This window comes from Diplotaxodon limnothrissa, linkage group LG1, assembly GCF_057381915.1.
Source record: "Diplotaxodon limnothrissa isolate DT_005_m linkage group LG1, D_limnothrissa_male_GT1.1, whole genome shotgun sequence".
Lineage (NCBI taxonomy): Eukaryota > Metazoa > Chordata > Actinopteri > Cichliformes > Cichlidae > Diplotaxodon > Diplotaxodon limnothrissa.
The window spans coordinates 29,095,183-29,122,606 of record NC_140596.1 but is presented as its reverse complement, the minus strand read 5'-3'; the positions used below and the strand labels follow the sequence as shown (position 1 = coordinate 29,122,606).

Sequence of the window (27,424 nt, the reverse complement as noted above, 5' to 3'; positions counted from 1 at the left end):
TTCAAGTAGCCTGGAGAACAATTCCTGAAGACTGCTTGAAGACATGGCAAATAAACTTGTCTAAGAGAGTTCACAGTGTGTTGAAGGAAAAAGGTGGTCAAATGCTGACTTTTAAGCTTTTTTGAAGACTTGTACAAACTCTCAAATGCTGTAGTTCAATGTATGATTACATGTTTTAATAAACTATGACACATATTACCTATTTTCCAAGAAAATTATAAAAACATATGTCTTTGCACAGTACAGTGCATACTGTTTACTGTTAAAAATTATTCCTCTCAGTTTAAGCCTAAGAAAATTAAATATTTTATGAACACAAACTAGATATTATGTTTACCTTTTGATAATGTTGGCAATAAATGAACACCTGCTTTTCCCAACAAACCAGTATGTGAGAGGGGAAAAAAAGAATATTGACCTATACCACATCATGTTGTATTTTTTTTATATATAATTCAACGAAAAGCAAACAATTTTAACAAGAGACAAACACATAAACCAGTAGCACCAAGTATTAACAAGGAAGAGATCTCATAGGTTCCCTCCTAATGTCCTGTGAGGGGAGAAAGGCAGCTGTTTGCCAACCTAAAGAATAATATTGAAGCTTGTCAAACCAACAAACATGAATGATGTGACATGAAGAAGAATTGTCCAATTATTGACCGGGATGCACTTTAAGCTAAAGCCGGAGGATTAGCAGTGACAGGCCACATCATCCAGCTCATATGCTCCTAATGACTGTCTGGTTGCATCCACAGCCCGCTGCTTTCACACTGTGACATGTGAAATATGAGTGCGCTGCAGACCGACAGCTTTCAGGATGGCATCTGATTTTTGGATGAACCATTTGAACTATTAAGTGCAAAACGAATGAAGTTTATCTCCTGCACTCATTTTTTTTTCGCAAGAACTTTAGAATCCAAGTATTTCATTTTGTTATACCACTTCAAACCACCTGCTGGTTCCTTCATGAAACAAGCCTAAATCTAATTAGCGGCCAAAGGACAGCGGTCATAAAACGAGCCTGATGTGCGTGTGCACCCTTTGTTTATGTGCTCAAATGCTGTTTTAATAGCGGTTGCTATTGACAAGAAGATCTACAACCATGACGCAGGTTGTGGATGACGCACGGAGTGGGCGGGGTCACCCCCCACTGCTCATGTGCTGCAAAAAAATCATACTCAGCTTTACGGCTTTGCTTCGTCTTCTCTTCAGTTTTATGTGTTATCAATTAATTATCTGATCCTACATAAATATTCTTTACTTTCAGCGCAGTCTCGCGTGTTTTAGATGATTTTTTCCCCACTAAAAGTGGTTGATGATCATAAACGCATCAAATATCCACACAGCAGAATCTTAACCTGTTCTCACGTGTGTGAAACTATCGCCCTTGCTTCCACGCATTATTAATGGAGAACTTATAAGATATGTAGGTGGACTTCACGTGCACATCAACACTTTTTACAGTGTTTAACTCCTCTTCCTCCCTCCCTCTCTCTCCCCCTCCTCCTCCTAAGTAAAGGCAGAAGGGGGCAGGTCTTGTTGTAGTGGGCTCTTTTACTGCCGTAGCAGGTGATGCTGTAGCTCACACGGGGCTTGGAGAGCCTCCCTGCTTATCTGGTTATAATTACAGAGACCGTGACCTGTTTTCAGCACCGCGGCTCGTCAACAGCTCCAGTGGAGAGACTTGACCAGCCCCAACCCCGCCCGGTACGTCAGGCAGAAGCGGGTTCCTCAGGGCGGCAGTTTCAGCACCATCGGCCGGCCGAAGCGCAGCGGAGCTGTCCACACATTCAGCACTTTTGTTGGGGAGGAGGAAACCGGACAGCAGGGACACCGAGGAGAAATAGACAAGTTATTATCACCATGGCGTCAAAACACGTTGGCCTTTTCGTCCTTTTCCAGCTTCTTGCCCTGAATGTAGTGAGCCAGACATCTGCCTTCCCCACACCTACACCAGCCTCAGCGGACGGTGAGTTGAAACCAATCGTGGAATTCTCTTCTCAGTCTGCGGGCTGGTGGAGCAGTGATTGCTTAGGGGATTTTATAAAATGCCACAAAGTAGTCCACAATGGAAGTCTTTATTTAAGCACATGGTTGTTGAAATGTTAAAAAAAAAATCCAAAAAAAATCCTACTAAGTTGATATTTCTGTGGGTTTTATACGTTTTAGAGCTCCAGGTTAAATTTAGTTTTAAATCTGTTGATTCATAAATCATAACAGCACAATAATGAGTATATAAATAAATAAAAAGCGGACTCCCTAAAGTTAAGGTCCAGCTCGGCAGTGCCTGACCGGTGGTGTTTCTAAAGGCGCCTGGCTCGAGGCCGCTTGTGGTCTATTTTCGCTGCATTTTAATCTTTTGTTTGATAATCCGATTAAGCTGTGCTTGTGCGGTGGCGAGTTAGGAGAGCAGGGACGCATGAAGGCTACGCATTTATTCAATAAAGTTAGTTTTTTTTAAATGAGACATGTTTAACTATCTTACTGGTTGTACAGTTGTTAGTTATCTATTGGTTTGTATTTTATTTTTTTATTTTTTTCGTGTTGACCCCTGCACTGGGTGACTTTTCACTGTTCTGGGGAGACCTTTAAAAGGTCAAGAAGCCTTTTGTAACACAGTGACCTGTCCTTTGTTTTTCACCTTTTTTTTCTCTTGTTACAGTTTTTTGGCTCTGAGATTAGCCTCATCGACAGCCAGGCTGCTTATTTGTAATATAGGACAAAGGGAGTATAACAAAATCTATGTGGGATTATAATTTAAGAATAGGATGAGCATCACTATAATATTAAATATATCTATTTTCTATACTGTTCATTTGAGCCTCCTGTACAAGTATTTCACAGCATTGATTTTATATTTACATTTCAAATCTGGCTCTGTTTGTCAGTAATAAAGTCTGGACAATCCAGCTGTTTAGTAACTGCATGCATTTTTTTCCTGGCACAGATAAAACTGTGTACAATAGACAGCTGACAGAAGAAAGACCTCTGCAAGAGCAGGTAAGCTCCTTTCTCCTCCAATATCCGGACAAATGAGCTTTATGGCCACTTGGCAAATAACCGGGGTATTAACCCGGCAAACATTATTAATCAGAGCTTATATCCTGAGTGGAAATTATTTTTTGAATTTCCTCAGATCGCAGAGGCGGACAGCGTGAAGGCTGCAGTACAGTCAGCTGGTAAGGGGAAACCTTATTGCCAATCAATTAATGACTTTATTTCCGCCTGCCGAGTGGAATCATGTTGCAGCACTTCCAGTAAAACAGAATTCATCCGTACTGAGAAGAAAAACTGCTGCAGCCACAGTAATGTAAGATGAGTTCATCTTTAGCGCTCACTTTTCTTTACCCCCCTTTTTTGTTTCCTCTGCCCGACAGAGTCAGAGCAGAACCACGATGACTTCACCATGCTCAAGTCGCTGGCTGAAGGCCCGAAATCAAAGGAGACCACCGAGGTGCCTGCCAAGAAGAAGGACGATCAGTACATTCCTGACGAGTCAGATTCCACCAAGAGCCGACGTCTCGCTGAGGACTATGACTCCACCAAGAACGGGATGGACTACGGCAAGTACCAGGGTACACGCTGTCATGATTTCATGCACTGTAACTTTGGCCCCTTTGCTACAGGCAGGCTTCACGCTGCGTGCTTCTGTCCTTTCGCTGGCAGGACACCGGGCAGGCGTTTTAAGGAAGAGCAGGCAGGATAAACACATGAGTGTGTGATGGGGATGAGCAGAGACAAGAGTCAGAGAGAGAACATGTGAATGCATGATTATCCTCTCCCTGACTGCGTTTGTGAACGCTGATGTTCAGCTACAGTGCTGGCTTCTTCTTTAATCTCTTCACAGGAAGCTGTGTGAACACATAGCCTGGCATGGTTGAATATTAGTGCAGTATCTCATCTCTGTCCCATGTAAATAATGCCTGTCACTGCTCTGGCTTTGACTTAAGACGTGATGTAAAATGCATTCATCCCCAGTTGCTGTCATTGCTCTTTTAATATTTGTAAATTTAGCCAAAACACATTTCTCAACATTTATATTTGGGTTTTTTTTGTTTTTTTTTTTGGTCTCACTGGACTTTATCAGATGTGCACACGTTTGGCTGCATGTAATTTTATCATCAGCATATGAGCTGTCTCTGAGGTGAGGTGACTCTGACACAAACCACTGAGCGCCGTCCTTTATTGATTTGTGCATAAAGTCCAACAATGACAAGTGGCTATATTTGGCAAGTGTGGTCTAGATTTCATTTCTCATTTTGCAGCGTGAAGCAAAAATAGGTTCCTGGTGTTTGAAGGCTAAATGCATCAGCGATGATTCAGTCAGGCCAGTGCAGGCACAAGCATCCTGTCGATGCTTATTTTTATTGTCTTTGGACTTTGAGAAGCAGCAGAGGATGTTATGTAAGAGAACAAGCTGTAAAAATTGCACATTTCGTGCTCAGTAATAGAGGCAGAGATATGGTGAATGTGAGGAGAGGGAAAACAACTTTTTACTAGCAAATCTAATAAAAGAGAGACTTGTTTCCGGGTCCAGGTTTGACATTTTATTGTGAAAATGAAAAAAGAAAAACAGAAAAGTTGAATCAAAGTAAAGAAGTGAAGAAAGAAAAGGATCTTTAGTCGATGTAGTGCACACATTAAAGCAGCTAAAAAAGTGTCTCGAGAAAGCTACCAAACGATAACACGAGTGTCCTCTCCTTTCAGACGACCCAGAAAGCTTCCGCCAAATCGACGGCACCCCGCTGACGGCTGATGCCATTGTTCAGAAGATTGCGAATAAGATCTACGAGGAAGACGACAGGGGAGTGTTCGACAGGATCGTCTCCAAACTGCTCAAACTGGGGCTGGTAAGTTGTAAGCTTCCATCATTCAGTTCAGCACAGCACGCCGCATGGCATTTTCTCAGCGGGAGCCCTCTCTCTCTCTCCCTCTCTGTGCGCTCGCTGCTTCCTCATGGGTTAAGATTTAGAGACGTGTGAATTGTTCTGTGTTTGCACCATTTTGGCTGTGAATTGCTTTTTTTTTTTTGTTTGTTTGCTTTTTGCCAGTCAATAAAAACTTTTTCAGTCCTCCCTGAGACGGAGAGCTCAGTGATAGTGATCAATACGTGATATATGGAGTTTTATCACCAGTCCACCAGTATCCATCTTACAGTCCATTTCTTACCGCACACAATCATTCTCAGCCTGCCTCTTTCACTTTGCTGTCTTATAGATCACTGAAAATCAGGCAGATACTCTGGAGTACAAGGTGGCAGAGGCTCTCCAGGATCTCATCACCAAAAACGCCAAAAACAACGAGATTGAGGACGTTGACCAAGAAGCTAGAGGTGCTCAGGATGATGAGGATTCTGACACAAATGCGGTAAAACCTCCAAAAAAATGGTGAATGTAATGATAATAAGAATAAGGATGACAACAATAACAAAAAACAACACCCTTTCAGGACACATGGGAGCCACCCAGGAGGCGCTACGAGGAGGATGAGGATGAGGAGGATGATGAGATTGAAGACGAGGTGGACAGAGATGCGGAAGAAGATGGGGACAACGTCTGGGACAGGGATGCTGATGACGGCAATGAGGTGAGCCCTGAAGATGGGCTCCAGGACCTGCAGTACTTCCCAAACTTCTACCGTCTGCTTAAAAGTCTCAACTCAGGTACAAAAACAAATATGTCCACAAAGTCTCTGTGATGCGTTAGACCACACCCAAAAATATCTTTGTTACACTCAATTCCACCCCAAGATAGCAGTTCTTCAGATCGAGAACAGGGTTAGATTGTTAATCTTGGTGATATTGTTTTAACCCTTGTATGGTGTTCGGGTCTGTGAGACCCGTGTTCAGTTTTTTTCAAAAGAAAAATTAAACAATTAATTATTTTTTCACGTGTAAATGTGTTGTGTCTTTCCACTCACTCCACTTGATTATAACTGATTTATTTATAACATTTTATATAAAAGAAAAACGAGAAGCACATTAATTCATAAATGTGATCTAACAAAGGTAAAGGGAAAAAATTAACCATGTTTGCTGTTCATATGTCTTGTAATTGGGATGAAGTAAACACCTGTTGAGTAATTTAACATAAAATTGTTTGATAGTGTTAATTTGGAAAGCCAAAACTCTAGCGGGTCCACCAGACCCATGAACACTGGCTGAGTAACAAAAATACGAACACCACACAAGGGTTAAGAGATCGAGGTGCAGCTTGTTTTGTTCACCATTTTCCCCTTTACAGATCTAGGAAGTGCAGATCAAATACACACACACACACACACACACACACACAAAACTAATTATTTATAATCCAATCATTATAACCCCTAGAGTCAAACACCATGTGGTCACATAAAGGCCACGGTAGGCAGTTACCATTATTAGACACCGGTTTGCGATTTGTCTTCTGCTCTGCTGTTGCAGAACAAGACACCCAGGAAAGAGAGACGCTGATCACGATCATGAAGACTCTGATTGACTTTGTCAAAATGATGGTGAAGTACGGCACCATCACGCCAGAGGAGGGAGTGTCCTATCTGGGTAAGACATAACGTAATGCTAATGTTGTGTAACGGTTGGAGATTCTCAGCGATTTAATGGGAGGCAAAGGATTGTATAATAGATGGCAGAAGTCCTTGAAGATCCTGCTCTATTTGTGGTAAATAATATTATGTACATGCAGGACATCGTCATAATTCAGTAATGTTGATCTTGACAGATCATTTTTCATCTTGGTAATGGTAATGACAAAGTAGCACAAAGTCAATTTATTGGCTTTTTCCAGCTGCAATTCAAGGTCTTAATGTGGTTGGCATGTTGAGTGCTATAAAAAGTCCCATGGGGCTTCTAATGTGAGCTTGGACAACATCATTATTTGATCAGATCAGCAGCGCAGCACAGACACAGTGATGTTTTACTTTTTCTTCTTTCTTCTCTGTTTTCCTTCTGTTGGATTCAATCAGAGCTCTAATGCAGTTTTAACATTTGTCACGCTGATTGCAAGCTCATGTTTGCATCTCTGCAGTGGCACCTCTGGATCACAGCTATCAGGTCGACTTTTAAAAACAATTCATTGACTTAAGCTTTGTTTAAAGAGCCATATGGTTTCCATTTCTATTCCTTTTTTTTAATCATTTTTCCCAGTTTTTACTGGAAAGAGTTTCACTAAAGAGTTACTGCGTTATTTTATCAGCACACAAACAAACAGCAGAAACAAACTGTGCATTTGGCATTAACAGGTCATGGAAACTAACATGTTTTACCTAATAACTGTTGATCTGTTTGCCTTAAAATCATAATACAATTTTTTGTGTCTGTTAAAACTGTTGGATAAGAGTTGATTTCTAATTTTGACCATAATTTTGATGAAGATCTTCAAAAGCTATTGAGTGGATTTTAGTTTTTTGAAGCCTTTTTTTGTTGCAGTCACTTGAAATCATCGATAAAGCTGCCAAATCTAGATTACTGACCACCAATGTTTGAACTTGTTTTGCTTACATGTGTAGCTAACATGCGGATAAAAGCTGTAGGTTTCCACCCATCCGTTGCATTAACCAGCTGGATGTACATGCGCACATTTCTCTGTCTCCGAGTTACCTGAGCTTTCCCCCTGTGCTCTGTTTGCGTTCAGTCAAGCTAATGTTCGCTATCAGCTGACGCAGTGGAGCGTAAAGCCTGCAGAGACAGATTAGTGTCAAGGGCACCCTGTAAAATCAGACTGCTTGCTTTCTTTTTTTTAATGGACGTCCATCACATCACTGGCCAGTGGAAAAGTCAGGCACGTTTAAGGGACAGCTGTCATCTCTGTTTGACATTCAGTCATAGAAAGAGACAACGGAAATAAAATCTTCTTTCATGCATACTTAGGACCGAGTTCGACTTTAACATCAGGTTCTATTCTTCAAGCTTCTAGAATTCTAACATATGTCTTTTTGTTGCTTGTTCTCTCAAAGCTTAAAGATATTTAAAACACAGTCCTTAGATCCTTAGGTCTGGGAGGGCTAACCTGCCGTATGTCGGTTATAAAAAGATGAATCAATTCTCCTTTGAGTGACCCCTGACAGCAGCTGGCCAGTGTTGTTTCTTACACAGAGGAAATGACCACTGCTGATGTCACTTACAAAAGCAAACAGCCATATACCACGAGAGCGGATGTGAGTTTCCTAGGCAACCCCTCTGGCTTTATAGCATAGGTTGCAATAAGATAATGGAAAAACAATACGTAAATGCCCCCCTCCCCCCCATGCCCATCTGCCTGTGGCGCTCCAGTGAGTCACACAGGTACACGAGTGAATACACACAGCTGTCAATCTGCCAGCGGATGATGCAGGACTTGAGCTAGAAAGTAAGACGTGGGGGAGAGAGTGGGCGAGTAAGAAATGTTGTGTGCGTGTGCGTGCGAGCACAGAGGAGAGAGTAAAATAATGGGCTTCCACTGTGGCACAGGTGGGAGGAGGTGGAGTGAATACACAGAAAGTGCAGAGCAGAGTGAGATGGTTGAATAATAAAAAAGAAAAATGGAGGAAGGAGGCCGGAGCGAGCAAAGATGAAAGAGGAAATTGCAAAGCTCTACGATGTTCGGTGACAGCAAACAAACTGAACCTTTCTGTTTGTCTTACATCTTTATCGTCCTTCTGTCCTAATATCCACCATCAAAAACTCTTTTGCTCCTCCGCTCTCATATGTGGTCATATTTTATTCACCAAACTCTACCAATCCATAATTTTATTTTATTTTATTCCAGTATATATGACCTCTTTCAGACAGTGAGGTGCACTTTGGGAGTTTGAGTAAACATTTATTAACCAAAATAATACAACTCTGTGGGGAACTTAATTACGCTATGAGGGAACCATATCTGCAGACTTGTAATTATATCAGCTGTGTCTTCATAGAAAATAATCTTCACAGAATACATAAAAAAACACTTAAGAGTCCTTCTACCTGCTCATAAATGCACTGTAGGGATTAAATGCGTAAATAAATCTTTTAAATGCTAAATGAGGGGACTGTGAGGTACATCTGAGAACATCTGCTTCCTTTATTTTTGAACATGAGGTTCACCCCTTTGTTAATCCAGATAGGACTGGATGTCTCATTAAGCTGCATTACCTGGTTGTCTCATTCCATGTTTTCTAACACCTAAGTGAGACCATCATGACCATATATGCATACCTGGTCTATCCCCCCCAAATAAATGCAGCCATTTTTTTTTAGTCTTTGTGAGTGATTAAAAGAGAGAATAAATAGATTTAGCTCACTGTTAACTGCTTTGTACATAAATGATTTCTGTGAGGGCTCTTCTCATACTGCATGCATAAATAAATCTGTGGAAATAATAGTGGAAAACACAAGATTATGTTTATCCCTTTGTTGTACTCCTGAGACTTCTTTTCAGTAATTAGATGACACTCGATTTAAATGATAATCAGGCTCTGAGTCACACAGGAACAGTGCGGGTCACTCAAGCACTTAAGAGGCTTTCATTCACTGTGGAGCAGCAGCGTGACGCTGATGAAATCTAATAGGAAATCTAAATTGTTTGTTGTGTTTCATACACCTGCAGAGAACCTGGACGCTATGATAGCCATGCAGACCAAGAACAAGCGGGGCAAACCTCTCCTGCCACCTGAGTTTACTGGACCAAACGGTAAACAGCTGCACAGACTATCCTCCAGACATGCCAGACATTAATGAAACTATCATTAACATATATTATTAACACATTAATAGTTTCAGTTCAGTTATTTTACTTTTTTTCCATCAGGAATGCCCTTCTGCTTAAGCTAACCGGCTAAAGGCAGGAATGCACTTCTGGCCATTAGCCAGTTAGCTTAGCTTAACACTAAAAACTGTCTACACTAGAAGATTAAATCCACCTAGCAACACCCCAAAGCTCACCAGTGAGAACACTGCATCATGCTTAACATTTTCTAAATGTGGACCTGAAAACAGTAATTTAGATGGTTACATGCTACTTCTTGTGTGCTATTGAGCAACGTCACTCATCTAGACATACAGCCTGCAGGACAATCCACCATTAAAATGTATTAATGTTTTACAATATCAAATCAGATTTTTTTAAAGACTAAACAAAGTATACAATGTAAGTAATTTAACTAAACAATGAAGTTGTTCACCTGTAGCTTTAAGCATCGCTGTCAGCAACAGACCAGGATTTTTTTAAGGATTCCTGTCCTGTTTCTTTGCTGTAGGGAAAAACCTGGATGAGGATGACAACACCAAAGCTGAAGCTGCCAAGATGCAGAAGGAATATGAGAACCTGAAAGATTCGACCAAGGAAGAGCAGCCATCAGCTGAGACCAGTCAGTCCACTACCTAATCATCTTTTTTTCTGTGATTTAAAAAGAAAAATCTAAAATAATTTGATGCTATCTAACAGTTTTGCCCTCGCAAAGCAATAAGCTACGCTCCTGTAATTCTTTTCTTGCATTATTTTTTTAGGGTTTGTTTAGTGCCAAACATCTCAAATAAATACATGAGTCACAAATATTGCAAATCCCACAAGATTAGCTCTTTGAAGCAAATCATCCTTTCCTACCTGACTATTAGGCTGACTACAATTTCAGACATTTTGTTTTTCAGCAGAGCTGCCACTGAAATATACAGCGCTGTGTATTCGAGTCCCTGAACTAGGCCAGTCCAATAGCACTCAAAGGAAAGCTTGTCACAGCTGCCATTATTCTGTGTCCCTGTCTGCTGTGCTGTACCCACTCATCAATCTAATCCACGCATGTACGCACACACAAACAGGAGTGCATAAAGAGGAAAAACAAATGAATCACAGAGCAGGATTACCACCATGACATTTCAGCAGGAAATGAAGGAAATATGAAGTGCTGCCTACTAAACTCTGGTTTATCTGCATGTTAAAAGGCTGAGTTGCATAATATGATATTTACGGAACAAATTGGGTTAAAATCCAAATTTGATGTGTGATTCATCAAATCATTGCAAGTTTGCTGAAATATATAACTGTAACTGAGCTTTCTGTGTCAGAAAGTGAAACTATACATGTCTTTGATTGCAAGCGGTGAATGTTACAGGGAATAAAACATGATCATTATCTCGATTCAAACCAACACTTGAGGCCTGCTTTCAACACTCGCTAAGGTCTGGGTTTTGACTCCAAGGGGAAAGATTACAACTGTCATTCAGTCCCGGGTTACGTGACTCTGGAATAGCCATTTATCAGGCCCAGCTCTGATAAGCTCTGAAAGAACACATCACACTTGGGTGGACATGCTAATTTCAGAACCCTTTTCCAGTGCAGTGCAGTAATGGATGTTGAAGTTTCTGCAGCTGTTTGTCACATTGACCCAAAGATCAACCAGTTGAGTTTAGAAAAGAAGGAAAAGTAACCACTGCATCATTGTCACTAGTGCGGCTTTATACTATTTCCAAAACTTGTTTTCCTGCTGGTTTGTTCATGATGAATGAGGAAAACAATGGTTGTGTCACACACACCTTTGATTTGTTTGCTTATCCTTCCTGTCTTTAGAATAGTAAAAACCATCACTTCAAAACAAATTAGCAATACTGGGGTTAGTAATCTAACCAAGCCCACACCTAAACCTGTGTGAAAAGGGGCTGACTTGTCTTATGATGACAGAGTATAGCAAATGATACTTAAAGGTCCAACAACCAGGTTGTTCAGCTTTTTCATTCTGAGATTTCCTCTGGTCTTCCTGTCCTGATTTGTTTTCCTAACTTCTTTAGCGACTTTCTCCGATAACTAGATGAAAACACACTCACTGGTGTGGGACACGGTGCTGTAGATTTTGCGGGGAAGTGCATCTGAATAACCCAAGTTATACAGCGCAAGAGGAGGCGTTCAGGGTGTGTGTGGGCATGAAAGAGAAGAAGCTTTATTTAGTAAGAACCAGTAAACTGTCAAAAGGATTTTGATTTTGGGGGGGAAACAGGCACCATTTCTACCATTTTTTTAAAGTGGGCATCTGATTTCAACAGCAGTGCTTTATTGTGCTGCCAAGTTATTAAAGGAAAAATCTTGTGTTGTCAAAATCTGTGTTTCCATGGCTTCTGAAAGAAAAAAGTAAAAATAAACAAAGTGCGCTTTTTGCTTTTGAAGAGTTTTGAGCTATAAATAATTGACATGCCAAAGACAGCACAGACTGATTCTTTGGTGAAAACAAAGCTTACCTGAGCTGAAATTTTTTGCATTTTATAATATCTCAACGAGCCGGTTCGTCGCCTGCCTTTCTCTTCATTTTCCCCTTTCCTCTAACTCCAGATCGGCCTGGCAAATCCGAGACTTATCTGGAGGCCATCAGGAAGAACATCGAGTGGCTGAAGAAACACAACAAAGAAGAGGGCAAAGATGGTGAGACGTGTCCTCACGTTCGACAATAGATGAGAAAAACTGGATACAGACCTCGTTCTCGTGTGTCTGCTTTTTGTGCAAAAGACACAAACATTTCCACGCTGAGTCCTGAACGGCTTTGTTGAGCACTACGAGCCAGAACTAGAAGCTGTCCTCTCCTTACTGAACAGCTGTAGATCACAGGTCTGAGGCGACGCGGCAAAGAAGAGGAAAAATTGAAGCCTCTTTTGTTCGCCTTGATTTGCATTTTCAAAGAGAGTGGGATACTAACATAGACGCTCCACTCCAGACCTCATGAATATGGATAACTGTAAATGAGTTGTCCTAATTGCTGTGATACAGCTGGCTTGTTCAGAGACAAAGGTCAGTTCATTTATTCCCTCCTACCTGTCCTCATCATTGATGGCATCTTTGAAGAAGAAATATATTTAATGATACTTACCCTGCTCCACAACACTAAAATATCAGGCATCAGCATCTGTCTCGGGATTTTTGTGTAATGTTTGTATATTTTCAAATGTATTTCTTTCCCGGAACAATCGGTTTCCATAAAGAAAGTCTGCAGATCTGTGGAAACTGTGGAAGTTTCACACACTACAGTGCACTCGTCTAACAATAGGAACCTGCTGTTGGGCTCTCCACAGAGTAAAATCGATGCCCAGTGGTGCTTAATTAAGCAGAGCAGAATGAAATGTTAATGAGTTCTCACTATTGAGGCCATCCACCCAATGGCGATCATCTCAGTAGGAAATCCCAGACAAAAACAGCGAAAAAAGAAAATAAGTAAACAGTTCCAGCTAAGTGAGATTTATATCTGTTGTGCTGGCAGGCTTGATCTAATCTGAGCTGATCAATAGTGAACCAGACAAACACAGGAATTAAAGAAAAGAAAAAACAAAGTGTGACCCAGATTCTCGTGTGGATCTTAAACACGGAAGGGAAAGAGAAGAAAAGCAAGAGACTGACAGTGAGCTTAAAGCACTGAATAGCAGAGAGGAGCAAAGCAGCAGGGAAGTTTTGTCTGGAGCTCATCTCTGACCTTGCTCTATATAGGACACCTCATTAGCATTCAAGTGCGTGGAGGAGTTGTCTGGGACAACAGAGGGCCTCCCTGCCTGCCTGTCAGTGATCTGGACAGGGGACAGACTGATACTGGTGTAAGAAAGGACAAGTTCAGGCTGAACACACAGAGGGTCAAAATGTGCCCGAGAATCACCCAATTTTCCCATACCGAGACACTCAGTAACTAAAACGACACACCGCCAGGCCCTATTTATCTAGCACAGCTTGTACCACTTTAAAACGCTCTCTAAAGTTCTCGTCTTCCTCGTCCTCTCTTCTTTCAGAGTGTTAGACAAAAAAACACCCTCATAGAAACAGAGAGTGTAAGATGGGCCATTTATTGTGCTCACTCTGCCAGAAGTACCCATTACAACAATCTCAGCAGACTCTGTGTGTGTTTACGCCTACGCACCACAGAGATTAGCCAGAAGAGCAGATGGACGTAGAGGCCGCATCCTGGTTTGGGCTCTTGGCTCCTCAGTGCCAAGATTGAGAGAAGTAGTGCTGTCTCTAATTACATCCTGCTAATCCTTCACGCACATCATGTCCGTCAAATCAACTGTATCTTCGAGCAGTTTAATAATTTGCTTCTGTTAGAAATGTTGTTAGGAAGATGCTCGGGAGTGACTGTGGGACTTGTTGGCTGTCCTCTAGCCTCCTGCAGCCACTTTACTCAGAGTCTGTTAGCACAGAGAGGGGTGCTGGTGTTGCGGCAGCTGTTTGCCTGCACTCATTTGTTACCATGATGGATAATACAGAGTTACGCTGTGTTCAACTCTAAATATAGCCACAGCCATATGGTGCCGTTTCAAATGACAATTAGTTGTCTAGAGCATGGTGGAAAACAATGTCACAAAGTCTTTTAGTTAGCAGTTATTTAACTGGCAAGTGTGTTTCGCTCTGAGATCTTTTGACCTCATTTCATTTCGTGCATTTCGGCCTAAGACAAAAATGACCTTAATCCTCCTTGAACCCTGTTTGGGTGTGCCATCTTAAAAAGACAGCACTTCTAGAATGTCTGATCTTTCCTTTAACCTCACGATCTTCTCCTGTTTTCCTCATCTTTCCAGATTATGACCTGTCCAAGCTGAAGGATTTCATGGACCAGCAGGTTGATTCATACATCGAGAAGGGCATCATCGCCAAAGACGAAGGAGACACCATCAAGAGGATCTACAGCAGTCTGTAACACTATTGTCCATCCTGTAACCAGCCCGGCCTAAAAAACACACACACACCAGGGCTCAATCTGATACGAATAATGCTCAAAAAAGCCCAGATTACAACTTATTATTACCGAAGGCATGGTAACGTATAAATGTTGTATTCAAACCTACCTGCTTAGGGGAACTCCCGGAGATTCCTATATGTATTACGAAATGGGAATTCATAATACTGTCAACACAATAAAAAAAAAAAATAATTAAATTATTCCTTCCAGCTACTGAACTGATTATATTTGCACGCCAAGATCAGAGTAATAATCACTAGAGCGAAGAGGAAAGTCACACTTGTCAGATTTTAGTGCTAGCTTTTACTCCAACATGACTCCAATGGGACATGAATGTTTTGGTATAATGCCGTAGTTTTGTCATAACTGTTTTCCATACAATTTTACAGCAAAACATGCATATATCAAGTTATTCTCATTGTATTTAACCTGTGTTAGCCTGCATTTATTTTTCCCCCTCCAGTGTATGTGTAAGCTCCTAATGTACTCTCGCTTTTTACTTTACCAAAAATATATTTGTTGTGTATGTCAGTGCCCTATGTACGCCTGTTCTGTTGTAATCCCTCCAGAGCCCAATAGGGGGCGGTGTCTGACTCAATCAGTTCTCTCTGCATGTCTTTTGAGTTCAACATTTCTATCTCTGTAGAGGAAAAACAGATGAAGTATTTTTAAATGTAAATATTTGTGATTTTTTCCTAAAGTTGTAAAAGCAATTAAAACATTGCCTTTTCTTTACTCGACTGTGCTCGACTGTGATGAAGAAGCAGCACTCTTGATCTTAATATTTGCTTAAATATGCATTTATTCTGTCCAAATAAAACCCAATAGAACTTAAAAGCACAATAAAACAGTTGATACAGACAGTTCTCCACACATAAATAATGCAATCACACTCACAAAACAAAATAATAATAAGAGCGGTCCCATTTGTTCTCAAACAGGGCAAATGGAACTGCGTTCAAAGGCTTGAGTCCATCCGCCGCCTCCGTGTGGGGTGAGCTCGAACCGAGTAAACACTGATGAGGAAGGCCTGAATATACTTTCCGACGATCCTATTCTAGGAGGAGATTTAGAACATCAGAAGTCTAACAAGCTAATCCTTCTGGCATTGCTTAGCGCCCTGTGTGTGTGTGTGTGTGTGTGTGTGTGTGTGTGTGTGTGTGAGTGTGTGTGTGTGAGTGAGATTGTATCTGAACATATGCAGCAGGTAGGTTCTGTACAGCAGCTTAGCAAGCATATCATATGTGGACGGGCACGTGTGCTCAGATGCTCCTCCAGATGAGATGTGAGCGACTTGGTGAAACTACAAAAAAAAAAAAAAAAAAAAAAAAATACCCTCAAACCTACTTCCAGGAGATGTGCCATGTAAAATGGAAATTTAAAAAAATACACATACATATATTTAAACCCCAGATTTATCTAGACGTATCATGAACACAGCATGACGAATTTGAAAACATTGTTTTAACAAGAATAAATTATCGTTTATGAATTGGATGCCAAAATGCTGAGTCAGGCGCACGTCTCTCACTACCGTGTTATATCACCTCCTTTTCTTAACGGAACAGTCTGGAGCGTCTGTTGGGAGATTTGGTTTTTGTAATGTGTCACGAGCTTTCAGTGGGTGTTTAGCACCCAGACTCTCCAGAGCCACGCTGCTGGAATATGTGCAAAAAAGTGGTCTGGCCTTGTCTTGCTTAGACCTCCCTGCATGGCGGCAGATCTATAGGAAGCTTGTTTCTGTCACAGTTTCTCAGATGCCTACCTTGAAATTTTGAAATGATTTTGAAATGATGACTTGTGGATTGAAAAACTTTTTTCCTCTGGCAAAAACAAGCTTCCATAGATATGAGCGTCTTCGCTTCTGGTAGTAGCGAGTCTAAATTAACTATAGGTAGGAGTGGGAACGGTTGCCCTGTGATAAAGTGGCAACATATCTAGGATGTGTGTTGCCTTTTGACCTATGACCACCAGGACAGGCTAAGTTAATATTTACATTTCACACAGCACAGCAGCAGTCTTGGAAACGGGCTTGTAATGTACATCATAAGAACTGCATTTCAATAAATAAAAAGGCAGAAATGACACTTGCTGAACGCGGTTCAGTAAACATGAAAAGGTAAAAAGAAAAAAGCAACGAGGCTGCGGTAGTGTTTGTGTGCGTGGGCAAGCGTGTCCGAGACTTTGGGTAAACAGATTGCTCTTTAGATCTCCTGGTATGATGTCGTGGGGGCCGCGTAATTCTCCTCGCTGCTCCTGCAAACAAGAGGAAATTTAAAAAAACATGTTACAGCCTTAACCTCAATTCGATTACAGACACATACTCTCTTTTACGCCTCACTCCTCTTCAGTGTAGGTAAGGATGTGAATATTGGACGAGGCTGACCAAGTCGCTGCCTCGTTCTCAATCACAGCTCAGAGCTCACATGTTCAGAAAAAGTGGGCCGATCAGTATAAAACATCAATGTCCTGAGATCCATCACAAGTGTTAACATTCGCTTTTACGACTACTGCAGCAACAGTGAAGCTGCTGAGAGTTTATTTAACTAGAGGCTGAAATATGAGAGGATGAACATCAAAAAAGGATGCAAAAAAGGTTTTATACCACAACTTTGAGGGTAAAAAGCGAAATGACCGCTAATGCGATGTGGCGGATTTCCTTCGACTTGGGATAAAATCAATCTTTTAAACCACAAATAACTTACTCTCAGTGTAGTTTGGCTTTCAATAACCCTCACAGAAACCTAACTGGTTCACCAGATTCCAGTTATGTTGTTATGTAGTTCAAATGTGTGGCGGCCATTAGATTACAGATTTCCTGAAAATATACATATAAACACACAAAGTTCTTAACAGATATATCACACCTCCATCTAATGTAAGCTTTATCCCACAGCTGTCCTACATTAAGAGTATCGGTAATTAAAAAAAACAACAAACATTTGTTTTTATTGACATTGTTTATGTTTCTGTAATGGTTATTCCACCAGTATGCACCAATCAAATGTATGTACTTTTAATTCAAACCTCTGGAGCTATTGAGACCGTTCTAACATGAGCTGCCTAGTTTTGAAAATTTCAGCGAGGGTGTCTGTAATCTCTTGAATGTTACTAACCTTACCGAATAGCACCTGCAGTTGAAAATACACTGAAGAGGTGAATACTTTCACTAAAACATGACCCAGTTACAAACAACACCAAACCACAGACCTCTTTATGAGACGTTTCTGTAGAAGCAATTTTATTTCCCTCTCACTGAAGCTACAATGTTAGCTAGAAGCCATGCAGACAATTTTTGCCCTATTTTCTGAGAAACTGGATAATGGTTTTTTTTTTTTCTAAGAACTGTGACTCCTAAAAGGAGTGCCAGCTACTTCCATTATATTCAAGAGAAGGCAGACAGGTGGGACTACAGGACAGAGGGAAACATGCAAACATAATTTTACAGATTAATCTGTGCTGTATTCCTAACTTGTTGTAATATAATAGCCACGGGTGCACAAATGATAGAAGGTCTTCAGAAGGGAGAACTGGGTCATTGGTTTAGCTCAAGGGGGCTTGTGGTTCATTTCATCCCAGGCATTAAAGTCAAGCAGGCACGCTGCTCGTGTTTGCCCTAGCACTCTGTATAAACAAGGGAGTGCGCCTTTGTTTGCCTAAACACACTATAAGGCAGCCTTTTATGTGACTGAAGTCAGAAGCGGGACTAAACACAGAGCACAGATTTGACAAAGCCAGCAGGCGAACTCTGAAAGAGAAATTAAAAGCTGATGCATTTTGTAACACCAAACCACAGATTTAGAGTTAAAAGCACAGATCTGTGCTTAAAAATAGATTCATAGGAAATGCATGAGCTGAATAGAGTGTGTAATAATGAAATGAGAGACACAATTTTGCACTGTAATGTATGTAGGCAGTAAAGGTGGATATATATATATTAGGGGTGCAACGATATTCGTATCGATATTGAACCGTTCGATACAGTGCTTTCGGTTCGGTATGCATATGTATCGAACAATACAAAATTTGTAATTTATTTTATCAACTTTCCTTCTGACGATGGTGTCTGTGTTGAGCGCTCAGTGAATCTGCGTTCGACTACTCCGCCTAGGCTGCACTGTCGAGCGCAGATCCACTGAGCGCTCAACACAGACAGCATCGTCAGAAGGAAGAGCGCAGGGCAAGCTAGCGAGACAGAAGTTAAGCTCTCCTTGCAACATAGACCTCCCCCACCCTCATTCAGATCTGGCGTTTGGAATTATTTTGGTTTTCATGTGACGTATGACCCTGAAGGTAAGCGCGTCATGGACTAAAGTAAAACAGTATGTTGGATGTGCCATGCAATGCTCAATTACATTGGTGTGAACTAGTGTGTTAGCGCAGTTAGCTCGTTAACGTGTTGGCCGTCTAGCCCCATGCACGGGGCGATCGGCGGTAGCTCGTTAACGGAGATTTGCCGTGTTGTGGCGTTAAGGTCATTTCAACGAGATTAACCTGAAAGCACTAGTGGGAACACAACGAATATGACTGCACATTTACGCCGACATCATCCTAGTGCAAAGACAAAAACAACAAGCATGCTACTAACTTTAGCCGAGTCATTTAGACAGCTGTTAGCACATGATTCTCCTTATGCTGCTGAGAATATAGCCCAGAAGAAGCGGATAGTATAGCTTTTATTTTGGAAGGAGCCATTTCTCTGTAATAAACTCTCTTTTCCAAAGATGAGTGATTCCTCAATCAGAGGAATATCGCTAGCCCGACGTCCCGGGGCTAGCGATTTTTCCAGTCGGGCTACCAAAATCTATCTCTTCCCTGCCCGTCGGGCTATTGTAGGAAGGAAAAATATATGTCAATGCTTTTGCATTCTTTCAGAAATGTAGCTGGGTAATTATGTCATTGGCATCGGTGAGCCACTGTCAATATGTGACATATTGAAGTCGCGTTTGAATTTGCGCTTGTTTTTTTGCTTTCACTTTGCAATCGTGCGAACTGTGTATAGAGAGCGACAGCACTGATCTGTGAGTGATGATAATTTGTGCACCAATTCCTCTGACATCGTCTTATTAATCGTTAGCTTACTATGCAAACATGACAAGTGAAATCTCCCGCAGCAAGCTTAAACATGTGAGAGGTTGATCGCGCAGAGAATCGCTGAGCTTATGTGAGTGCGCGTGTAAAAGCAGCAGGATTTATATTTCAGTTCTGCTGAGCCAAATAAGACAGGTCAGGGTGAAGAAGTGACAGCCAAAGAAAAGCTTACCACAAAACGGAGAAGTTATGACAAATGAGACTATAAGGCAAAAAGAAAGTGCAGCTTTATGGTTTCATGGACAAAAGAATTTCTGTGGCTGCAATATGACGAGCTAAATAACCAGGGCTGCACATAAGTGGTCCGCAGGTGCGCATTCGCTGTCAAAATAAAAAACACGCACAAGGGTTAGGGTTAAATTTAAAAACTGTACTTTTGAGTTAAAATATATATTTATAATTTTAATAAATGACAAATTAAAAAGGCATGAGAATTTTGTTTGTATCGAAAAAATATCGAACCGTGACACCAAAGTATCGAACCGAACCGTGAATTTTGTGTATCGTTGCACCCCTAATATATATATATATACATATATACATACATATATATATACATATATACATACATATATATACATACATATACATATACATACATACATATACATACATACATACATATATATATATATATATATTATAGGAAGAGAACGCAGGAATGGTTATTTTTTCAAATGTAGTATCTACTTTGAGCTGTTCCCTTATTCACGAGGGGCTCAGTACATCGGGCAGATGCACACATTTAATTTGACAGATTTTGCTTTTTTCTTTTACACCGGATGCCCTTCATGACACAACTGCACCCCAAAGGACACATATCTCCTCCAGGGATCGAACTGGAGGATCTTTTGCTTGTTGGGCGAATGTGTGAACCAAATATTGAAGTTAAATACTAGATAGCGGGAGCAATATGACTCACAGCGTGACTCAGTCCTCCAAAGTGATAGTACCAACAAAGCCCGTTTCTCTATGAACGCTGTACGCCAGGCACTTACTGCTGCTTCACTACTGAGCAGACGCGACCGGCTTCTCTGCCTCAGCACGCAGAGGTAGGACGTGCGAGGGCAAGTCAGATCTCACACTAAATACCTGACTAGTACTGCAGAACGGCAAAAACCTGTACTCCTAGCTTCGATCTTCTCTCTGTGAGAACATTTTAAAAGGGCTTATTCATGCTGACTGGGATTTCTGACGAGCTCCCGCTGAGCTCAAAGAGAAGATGAGAGCGGTTCACTTCAGACGACGCTGCACTGTAAGCCGTTTCCGCAAATTCACTGCAGCCCTGAACTTTTCTGGACTGCGCCCATGTGAGAAAAGAGCAGGAAGCTGTCTGGAAAATTAAAAGCAAGTGTGCGAGCCCCTGCAGTGACATCTGTGTGGGGACACGTGAGAAGGTGAAACATTGGTCAATCGAGGTCAAAACACGCAAACATTATGCGGTTTTCTGTCTACTACGCTTGAAAAAAAATGACTTGGCATTTATGTCGTGTCATTGGTTGATACCAAACCAAGACACAGTATCAGTTTTTGCATCTGACCATGAGGCAAAGGTCAATCAGAACAAAGTCTGATTGGATGCAATGCTTAGAAGAAAGCACCAGTGTGAGAAGCAGCGGCCCAGAGGAAAAAACCTGAAATGAGCAATGGTGCTCACAAAAATAGTATGAAAGTGGTTACTTATCAGCACACATAAAAGAGGAAGCAGTTTGCTGGCTGTTGTTTAACACCTCACCTCACTTCTTCTTCTTCTTTCAGTCTGCGCGCAGCCTGCTTTGACTGTTTAATTTGCAAGTCCAGTCTGTGTAAGAAGTCTTTGGCTGACAGCTCCTCTGGCTGAGGCTGAGCAGGTCTGGAGTGCTCACGGGGCGGGGAAGGGGGCGGCGAGGGTCCCTCGATGTCCTGCGTGATAATACAAGGTGCGTCTGCCTCCTGGCAAGCCGTGTCACCATCCCCATCAGGAGACTCGAGAGACAGTCCATTAAATATGGAGCGCTTCTCTGACACCACGGGGATGTTGAGGCTGTTCCTCAGGAAGATGCAGTCATTGCTGAACAGCTTATTGGCTCTCTTGATCTGCTCCATCTGGAAGATGACAGCAAAAAAAAAAAAAAAAAGAAAGAAAGAAAGAAAGAAAGAAAGAGAAATGTTAAAACTCTATTTAATCAATTCTGATGAAATTCTCACTACACACTTATTTTGATGGCACCCCTGCCTCTCATCTGAAAAGAAAATCATCTTATATCTGCGTATCTATATTTGATAGCAGTATTTTAAATACAATCACTGACCACATGGTTAGTTATACCTTGCTGGTACCGGTTTGAATCGCCTTTTGCCTTCAGGACTGACTTAATTCTTCATGGCACTGAAAACATTCCTCAGAGATTTTGCTCCATATTGACTTTAAAGCGTAGCATCATACAGTTGCCGTGGATTTATCGGCTGTACGTCAATAATGAGAATGCCCTGTTCCACCCCGTCAATATGATGCTCCGCTAGATTTAGATCTTGTGACTGTGGAGGCCATTTGAGTACAGGCTCAAGAAACCAATTTGAGATGACTTGAGCTTTGTGATCCTGCATAAAGCAGCGACAATACTCAGGTAGATGTGACATTCAATCTGATGTACCGTCCACAACCACTGGAGACAAGAGGGACATAACCTTTTGTGTTGTTTATGATCAATTCTGACCCTATCCACACATCTCAGCAGAAATCCAGACTATCTAAACTACAGCCAGGCTCTACCGCCTGGCTGTAGTTTAGATAGGCGGTAAAGCAGGTCATCTACTGATTGGAAGGTTGGTGGTTCGATTCCTGGCTTCCCCTAGTCTGCATGCCAAATATCCTTGGGCAAGATATTAACCCCAAATTGCTCTCCGATGCATCCATCGGAGTATGAGTGTGTGTGGATGTTACTTAGAAAGCACTTAGAAAAAATGTGCTTGTGCAAATGGGTGTGAATGCACAAGTTGTGCAAAGCACTTTGAGTGCTCAGAAGAGTAGAAAAAGCGCTATATAAGAACCAGTCCATTTACCATTGTTTGAAATCTTCTTTCATCCTATTTTGATGACCCTGTGGAAACTGTAGGCTTTGTTTCTTGTTCTTAGTTGACAGGAGTGGACCCCAATGTGGTCTTCTTCTGCTGCTGTAGGCCATCTGCTTCAAGATTCAACATGATGTGCACTCAAGATGCTCTTCTGCTTCTTCTTGAATGTAACAAGCAGTTATTTGAGTTAATGTTTCCTTCCTATCAGCTCGAAGACGTCAGGCCATTCTCCTCTGATCTCTAGCAGCAACGAGGCATTTTCTCCCTGAGGATTGACTCTCGCTCTCTGTTTCTTATTCTTCATTCTCTGTAAACCCCAGAGTTGTGTGGGAAAATCCCAGTAGATCAGCGGTTTCTGAAATACTCACAGCTGCCCATCCTGAACCAGCAACCATGAAATGTTCAAAGTAACTTCTATCATTCTTCTTCCCCTTTCTGATGCTCAGCAAGTCATCGTGACCATGTCTATATGTCGCAATGCACAGAGTTGCTGCCATGCGAGTGGCTAATTACACACTTGCTATAACCAGCAGCTGATGTATCAAATGAAGTGGCTGATGAGTGTATATGGTATTTATTTATTTTACACAAAAGCCCAGTCTTTAAACTTAAATATATTAGTAATATATTAGAGGAACACTTTCACTCCCTGAAGTCACAGCAGTCTGAACATCAGTCAGTTCTGTCAGCAGCCCTTCAAACAAAGTAAAACTTGTGTTTTACATTTGGGAACCAGTGAAGTGACTGGCAGGGTATTTTTCGTCAGTACTGCCTGACGTTTACATTAGGAGTAAAAGCGAAAGTAAAATATGGAAGTGAGCTTCTGTTCTCTCAAGGTGAACGGAAATAGTCCCCAGGTGTTCAGTCACAATGCAGAGAGTTTACGGACATCTTTCTGGGCTCGGATTTCTTAGTGCGTGACTTTTAGTAGAATCAGAGAGTGGAAAGTAAGAGAAAATGCCTTCCCTTGTGTCCGTTTCAGTGTTTGCTCCTCTTATCTGTCAGTGTGGTGTGTTTAATGCAATCTCTAGTTCCGTCAAGGTAAACATCAACGCATACACTGCTATCTATGGCCGAGAAGCGACCTTACCGTGACACCGTATTTGAGAGCAATCCCTTGCAGAGTATCGCTGTCTGTAACCCGATGCTCTATGTATTTCTCCCCCAGGGAGGCCGTGACGCTGGCTGTGCTGCCGTACGAGCGGATCTTGGTCCGGGCCAGACTCTGGGACAGTTCACTCTCTGACTCGGAACCGGACCTGGACCGAGGGAAGATGGGCTGGGCAAATCGTCCTCCTCCATCCCGCATCGGCAGGACGGGCGAGAACTCCGCCATCTTCTCTTGAATAAATAAACAGCCCGTTAGCCTCTGTTTGTTTTAACGCTCCAGCTCCGTCGCTTCAGTGAACTAAATCGCTGATTTAGGCGGCGGAGAGAGTCCCATCCCGGGTCATATGGAGCATGCAACCCCGGGGAAAACAGGCATGTTTAGGGGGGCACTACCACACAGCCCTCTTTTGTCATTGATCAGCTACATTGACGTATGAACGTACAGAACGCGTGCAGGGGGAGACTATAACACAATTTCCGGTTACTGCACTTTCAAAATAAGTGAAGCAGAACCGATTTAGGGCACGGGCTTTATCTGTTCGCTGTTGGTGTGAAAAATTACAAGCAATGACTGAAATATTTCTAAATAATAAGCTCACAAATAGGAGGAAATTAATTGACCAAAGTATCTTGTAATACAATGAGATAAAATTTAGATGTCCTATTTCGCCTGAAAGTGCTAATGTTTTCGTGGTCCTTCATTTCCTGTCCACAGACGTTATGTGAGAATTCCACTGGCAAAAAAGAGGAAGTTAGTAGTAGGCTATAATTTCCGTGGGATTTTTAAAAACATTACTGTAGACCTTTGGGCTTTTGTGTGTGTGTGTGTGTGTGTGTGTGTGTGTGTGTGTGTGTGTGTGTGTGTGTGTGTGTGTGTATACAAATTATACTATAAGAAATAAAGGACTTTATAATAGTTTTTTTTTTTTTTTTTAAACAACAACAGATAATGTGTGTGAATCCACTTGTTGCATTGTTTCAGAGTAAAAACCAGCAAATTTTATTGTGAATAGTGAAAAAAAGGAGCTTATCTGTTTTTAAACTGAGTACTAACAAGAAGATATCCACCACATTGGTTTTTGTTTTCTAACTTGGTAAATGGGCAGACAGTGGGGTGATGTCTTTGCCATTAAAAATTAGGTCTTTGTCATTATTCGTAGTAGTGGTATTACTATTATTAAATGTAGACATGTTTGTCAATTTCACCACTAAAATGAGGCCAAAAGCAAAGAGCAGTGCTTTTATCTCATCTTTTAGCTTCGTCTTGTAGAGGCCCAGGATAAGAATCTAGGTTTTGGCCTTCTGGGGGGATGGTGCATTTTTTTCCATTGCTGAAACTATGTGGGTATGTGCTGTTTGCACTTCTGTTTGTCAGCAAGAGTGTGCAAGAACTACTAGTGCAAATTTCATGGAACTTGTCTGGAGGTAATGCATGAGGAAAGAGGAAAAACGAATTACATTACATTACAAATCACTTTCTGAAAACTGGAAAAATACAGCACTGGCTTTGGTGAACGATGTGCTTTTAGTTAAAAAATATCAGCACAGACTGAGTTTTGATTGGTGGCATCAGTCATGCCCTGTACTAGAAAAAAAGACTGCACTAACTCACTTTTCTCATGTGTGTGTTTTGCATCAGGAGCAATGTTATTATAGTCAACTCAAAAACAGGCGTGGAGAGAAAAAACATTTGAATTAAAAGAAATACACTTGAACAATAAAACAAAATGGACTATAACTGAAACAGCACTTTACAAAACTAACTAACTAAATGAAGCAGAACATGTCTTTAGTTCTGGTCTCTAATCAGGTCATATTGCTCAAACCTGTCAACACATCCAGCACTAAGACTGAGATGTGCACATGACTGTGAATCATGCGCCTTCACAAACCTATTCTGAGCTTCTTTTTCTATACATATATGTCCCAAATTATATTAAAACATTAGAACTATAATATTACAGCTAATTAAAACTTAAGCGAAAGAGTGAACCATCATGGAAAAAATCATGGAAAATCCAAACAATAATAAAGCTGATGTGCTGAACACCAATGAGGACTGGAACAATACTTTACACTGGGTGGGAACATTTGGCAGGTTTGTGTGACTACCAACCGCTGCATGTGACATCTGAGGAGGCTTCTGTGGGAGGGACATGGTCAACAGTCATATGACCGACCATCAATGATAGCAGCATATTTTCCATCATCGCTAGACAGTACGCGGTACAAAAGCATTCGAGGGATTTTCCCAGGCTTGGAAATAATCGGGTCTGCCAACAGAGGAGCTGGCTGTGTGTAGACAGAAATAAAACATTGCCATACTCCCTGCTATTCTGTTGATCTATGTTTTTGGAGACATGGAATGTAAATATGCCTATAAAGCACTCAGCTTCTGTTGTTTAAATGTGCTACAGGCTATAAATAAAAAGAATTTGGCAAACAGCACAAAAACACTCCGATATTTTTCATAGTGCTTTTTAATATTTGAAGTATTTTTTTTTTCATTTCAGTAATAATAATAATAAATGTAACACAATTCAGTGTCAATTGCGCTACATACTGAACTTAAAGGATTTAAACAAAGGATCGATCCTGTACCAATACCAGCGTTGGTATCAATTAGTCATTTCTGCTGTTTGTACAACCACAGTGAGAGCTTGGCTGGCAGACTGGTCAGACAGGTATTATATCATGTTATAACAGGCTTAATGTCAAAATGTGGGTAAACAATTGTGTTGCTAGGCAACATGGTGTGCTGCAGTAGTAGTTTTTACATTCATTTCCATCAGGTCAAAAAGACGTCCGTGGTGATTCAAAGGATAAATGGGCATAATTATTATAAATTTTTATCTCACACGGCCAAAGATTCAGTGTTGGATGAATGAGGCCATAGGAAAAGTCATGAAATATGAGAATTTAGTCTAACAGAGTTACACTACAACCACCAAGGGGGTCAAATTAACCCAAAATGACCCCTTTGGTGGTTCTAGTGCAAGAACAGAATCTGACCCAAATGCTTTAGAGATGGGCGCATTTACATTCTAGATCTTCATAAAAACCCAGTTTTAATACACATGAAAAGCTGAAAGGTGTGTTTTTCTGTTTTATCTAATTACTGTGGAAAGTAAAAATCACAGGGATTTAGTGGTCATTAAAAATGTGTTCAGAATTTGCAAATTGATGATGATTCATTTCATAAGTCATGACACACTGCTGTCCCCTACATGCGCTACCTTTATATAAAAAAGTATCAGTATTGGTATTGGTATCAGCAATACAGGTACTGATTTAATTGGTATAAAAATATGCAATATTGCAATCGGGATGACTCCTGGGTGAGGCCAGGGGCCCCAGTCGGTGCTGCATGCAAGTAAAATATGTCAGTAGAAAGAGAATTAAACAGCCCAATAATGTGAAAGCCAATCTGTGGATGAACAGAAGTCTTCTCATTGTGCATTCATTCGCTGGAAGCCGGATGGAAAGTTTCACTGCATTCTGTCCCTGC

General features: G+C 41.2%; 2 protein-coding genes across 4 annotated transcripts; one reads left to right on the top strand and one right to left on the bottom strand.

The window, feature by feature from the left end:
- The first annotated feature begins 1,566 nt into the window (after positions 1-1,566).
- On the top strand, positions 1,567-15,259 carry scg3 (secretogranin III). 3 transcript variants are annotated; one of them, XM_085356881.1, is made up of 12 exons: positions 1,567-1,972; positions 2,951-3,003; positions 3,140-3,182; positions 3,381-3,566; positions 4,711-4,853; positions 5,221-5,370; positions 5,452-5,665; positions 6,428-6,544; positions 9,570-9,653; positions 10,219-10,329; positions 12,279-12,368; positions 14,501-15,259. In XM_085356881.1, the coding sequence occupies exons 1-12, from the start codon at positions 1,867-1,869 to the stop codon at positions 14,617-14,619; spliced, it is 1,416 nt and encodes a 471-aa protein (XP_085213007.1). In that variant the 5' UTR covers positions 1,567-1,866; the 3' UTR covers positions 14,620-15,259. The 3 variants fall into 3 exon arrangements, with proteins under 3 accessions (XP_085213007.1, XP_085212999.1, XP_085213015.1); XM_085356873.1 differs by having other exon boundaries at positions 3,381-3,578; XM_085356889.1 differs by lacking the exon at positions 12,279-12,368 and having other exon boundaries at positions 3,381-3,578.
- Positions 15,260-15,487: 228 nt separating this feature from the next.
- lysmd2 (LysM, putative peptidoglycan-binding, domain containing 2) lies at positions 15,488-24,345 on the bottom strand. Its single transcript, XM_085356862.1, has 3 exons — positions 23,897-24,345; positions 21,488-21,837; positions 15,488-16,917 (listed from the first exon to the last, which is right to left on the bottom strand). Exons 1-3 carry the CDS (start codon positions 24,140-24,142, stop codon positions 16,866-16,868), a joined length of 648 nt encoding a protein of 215 aa, XP_085212988.1. The 5' UTR covers positions 24,143-24,345; the 3' UTR covers positions 15,488-16,865.
- Between the last annotated feature and the right edge of the window lie 3,079 nt (positions 24,346-27,424).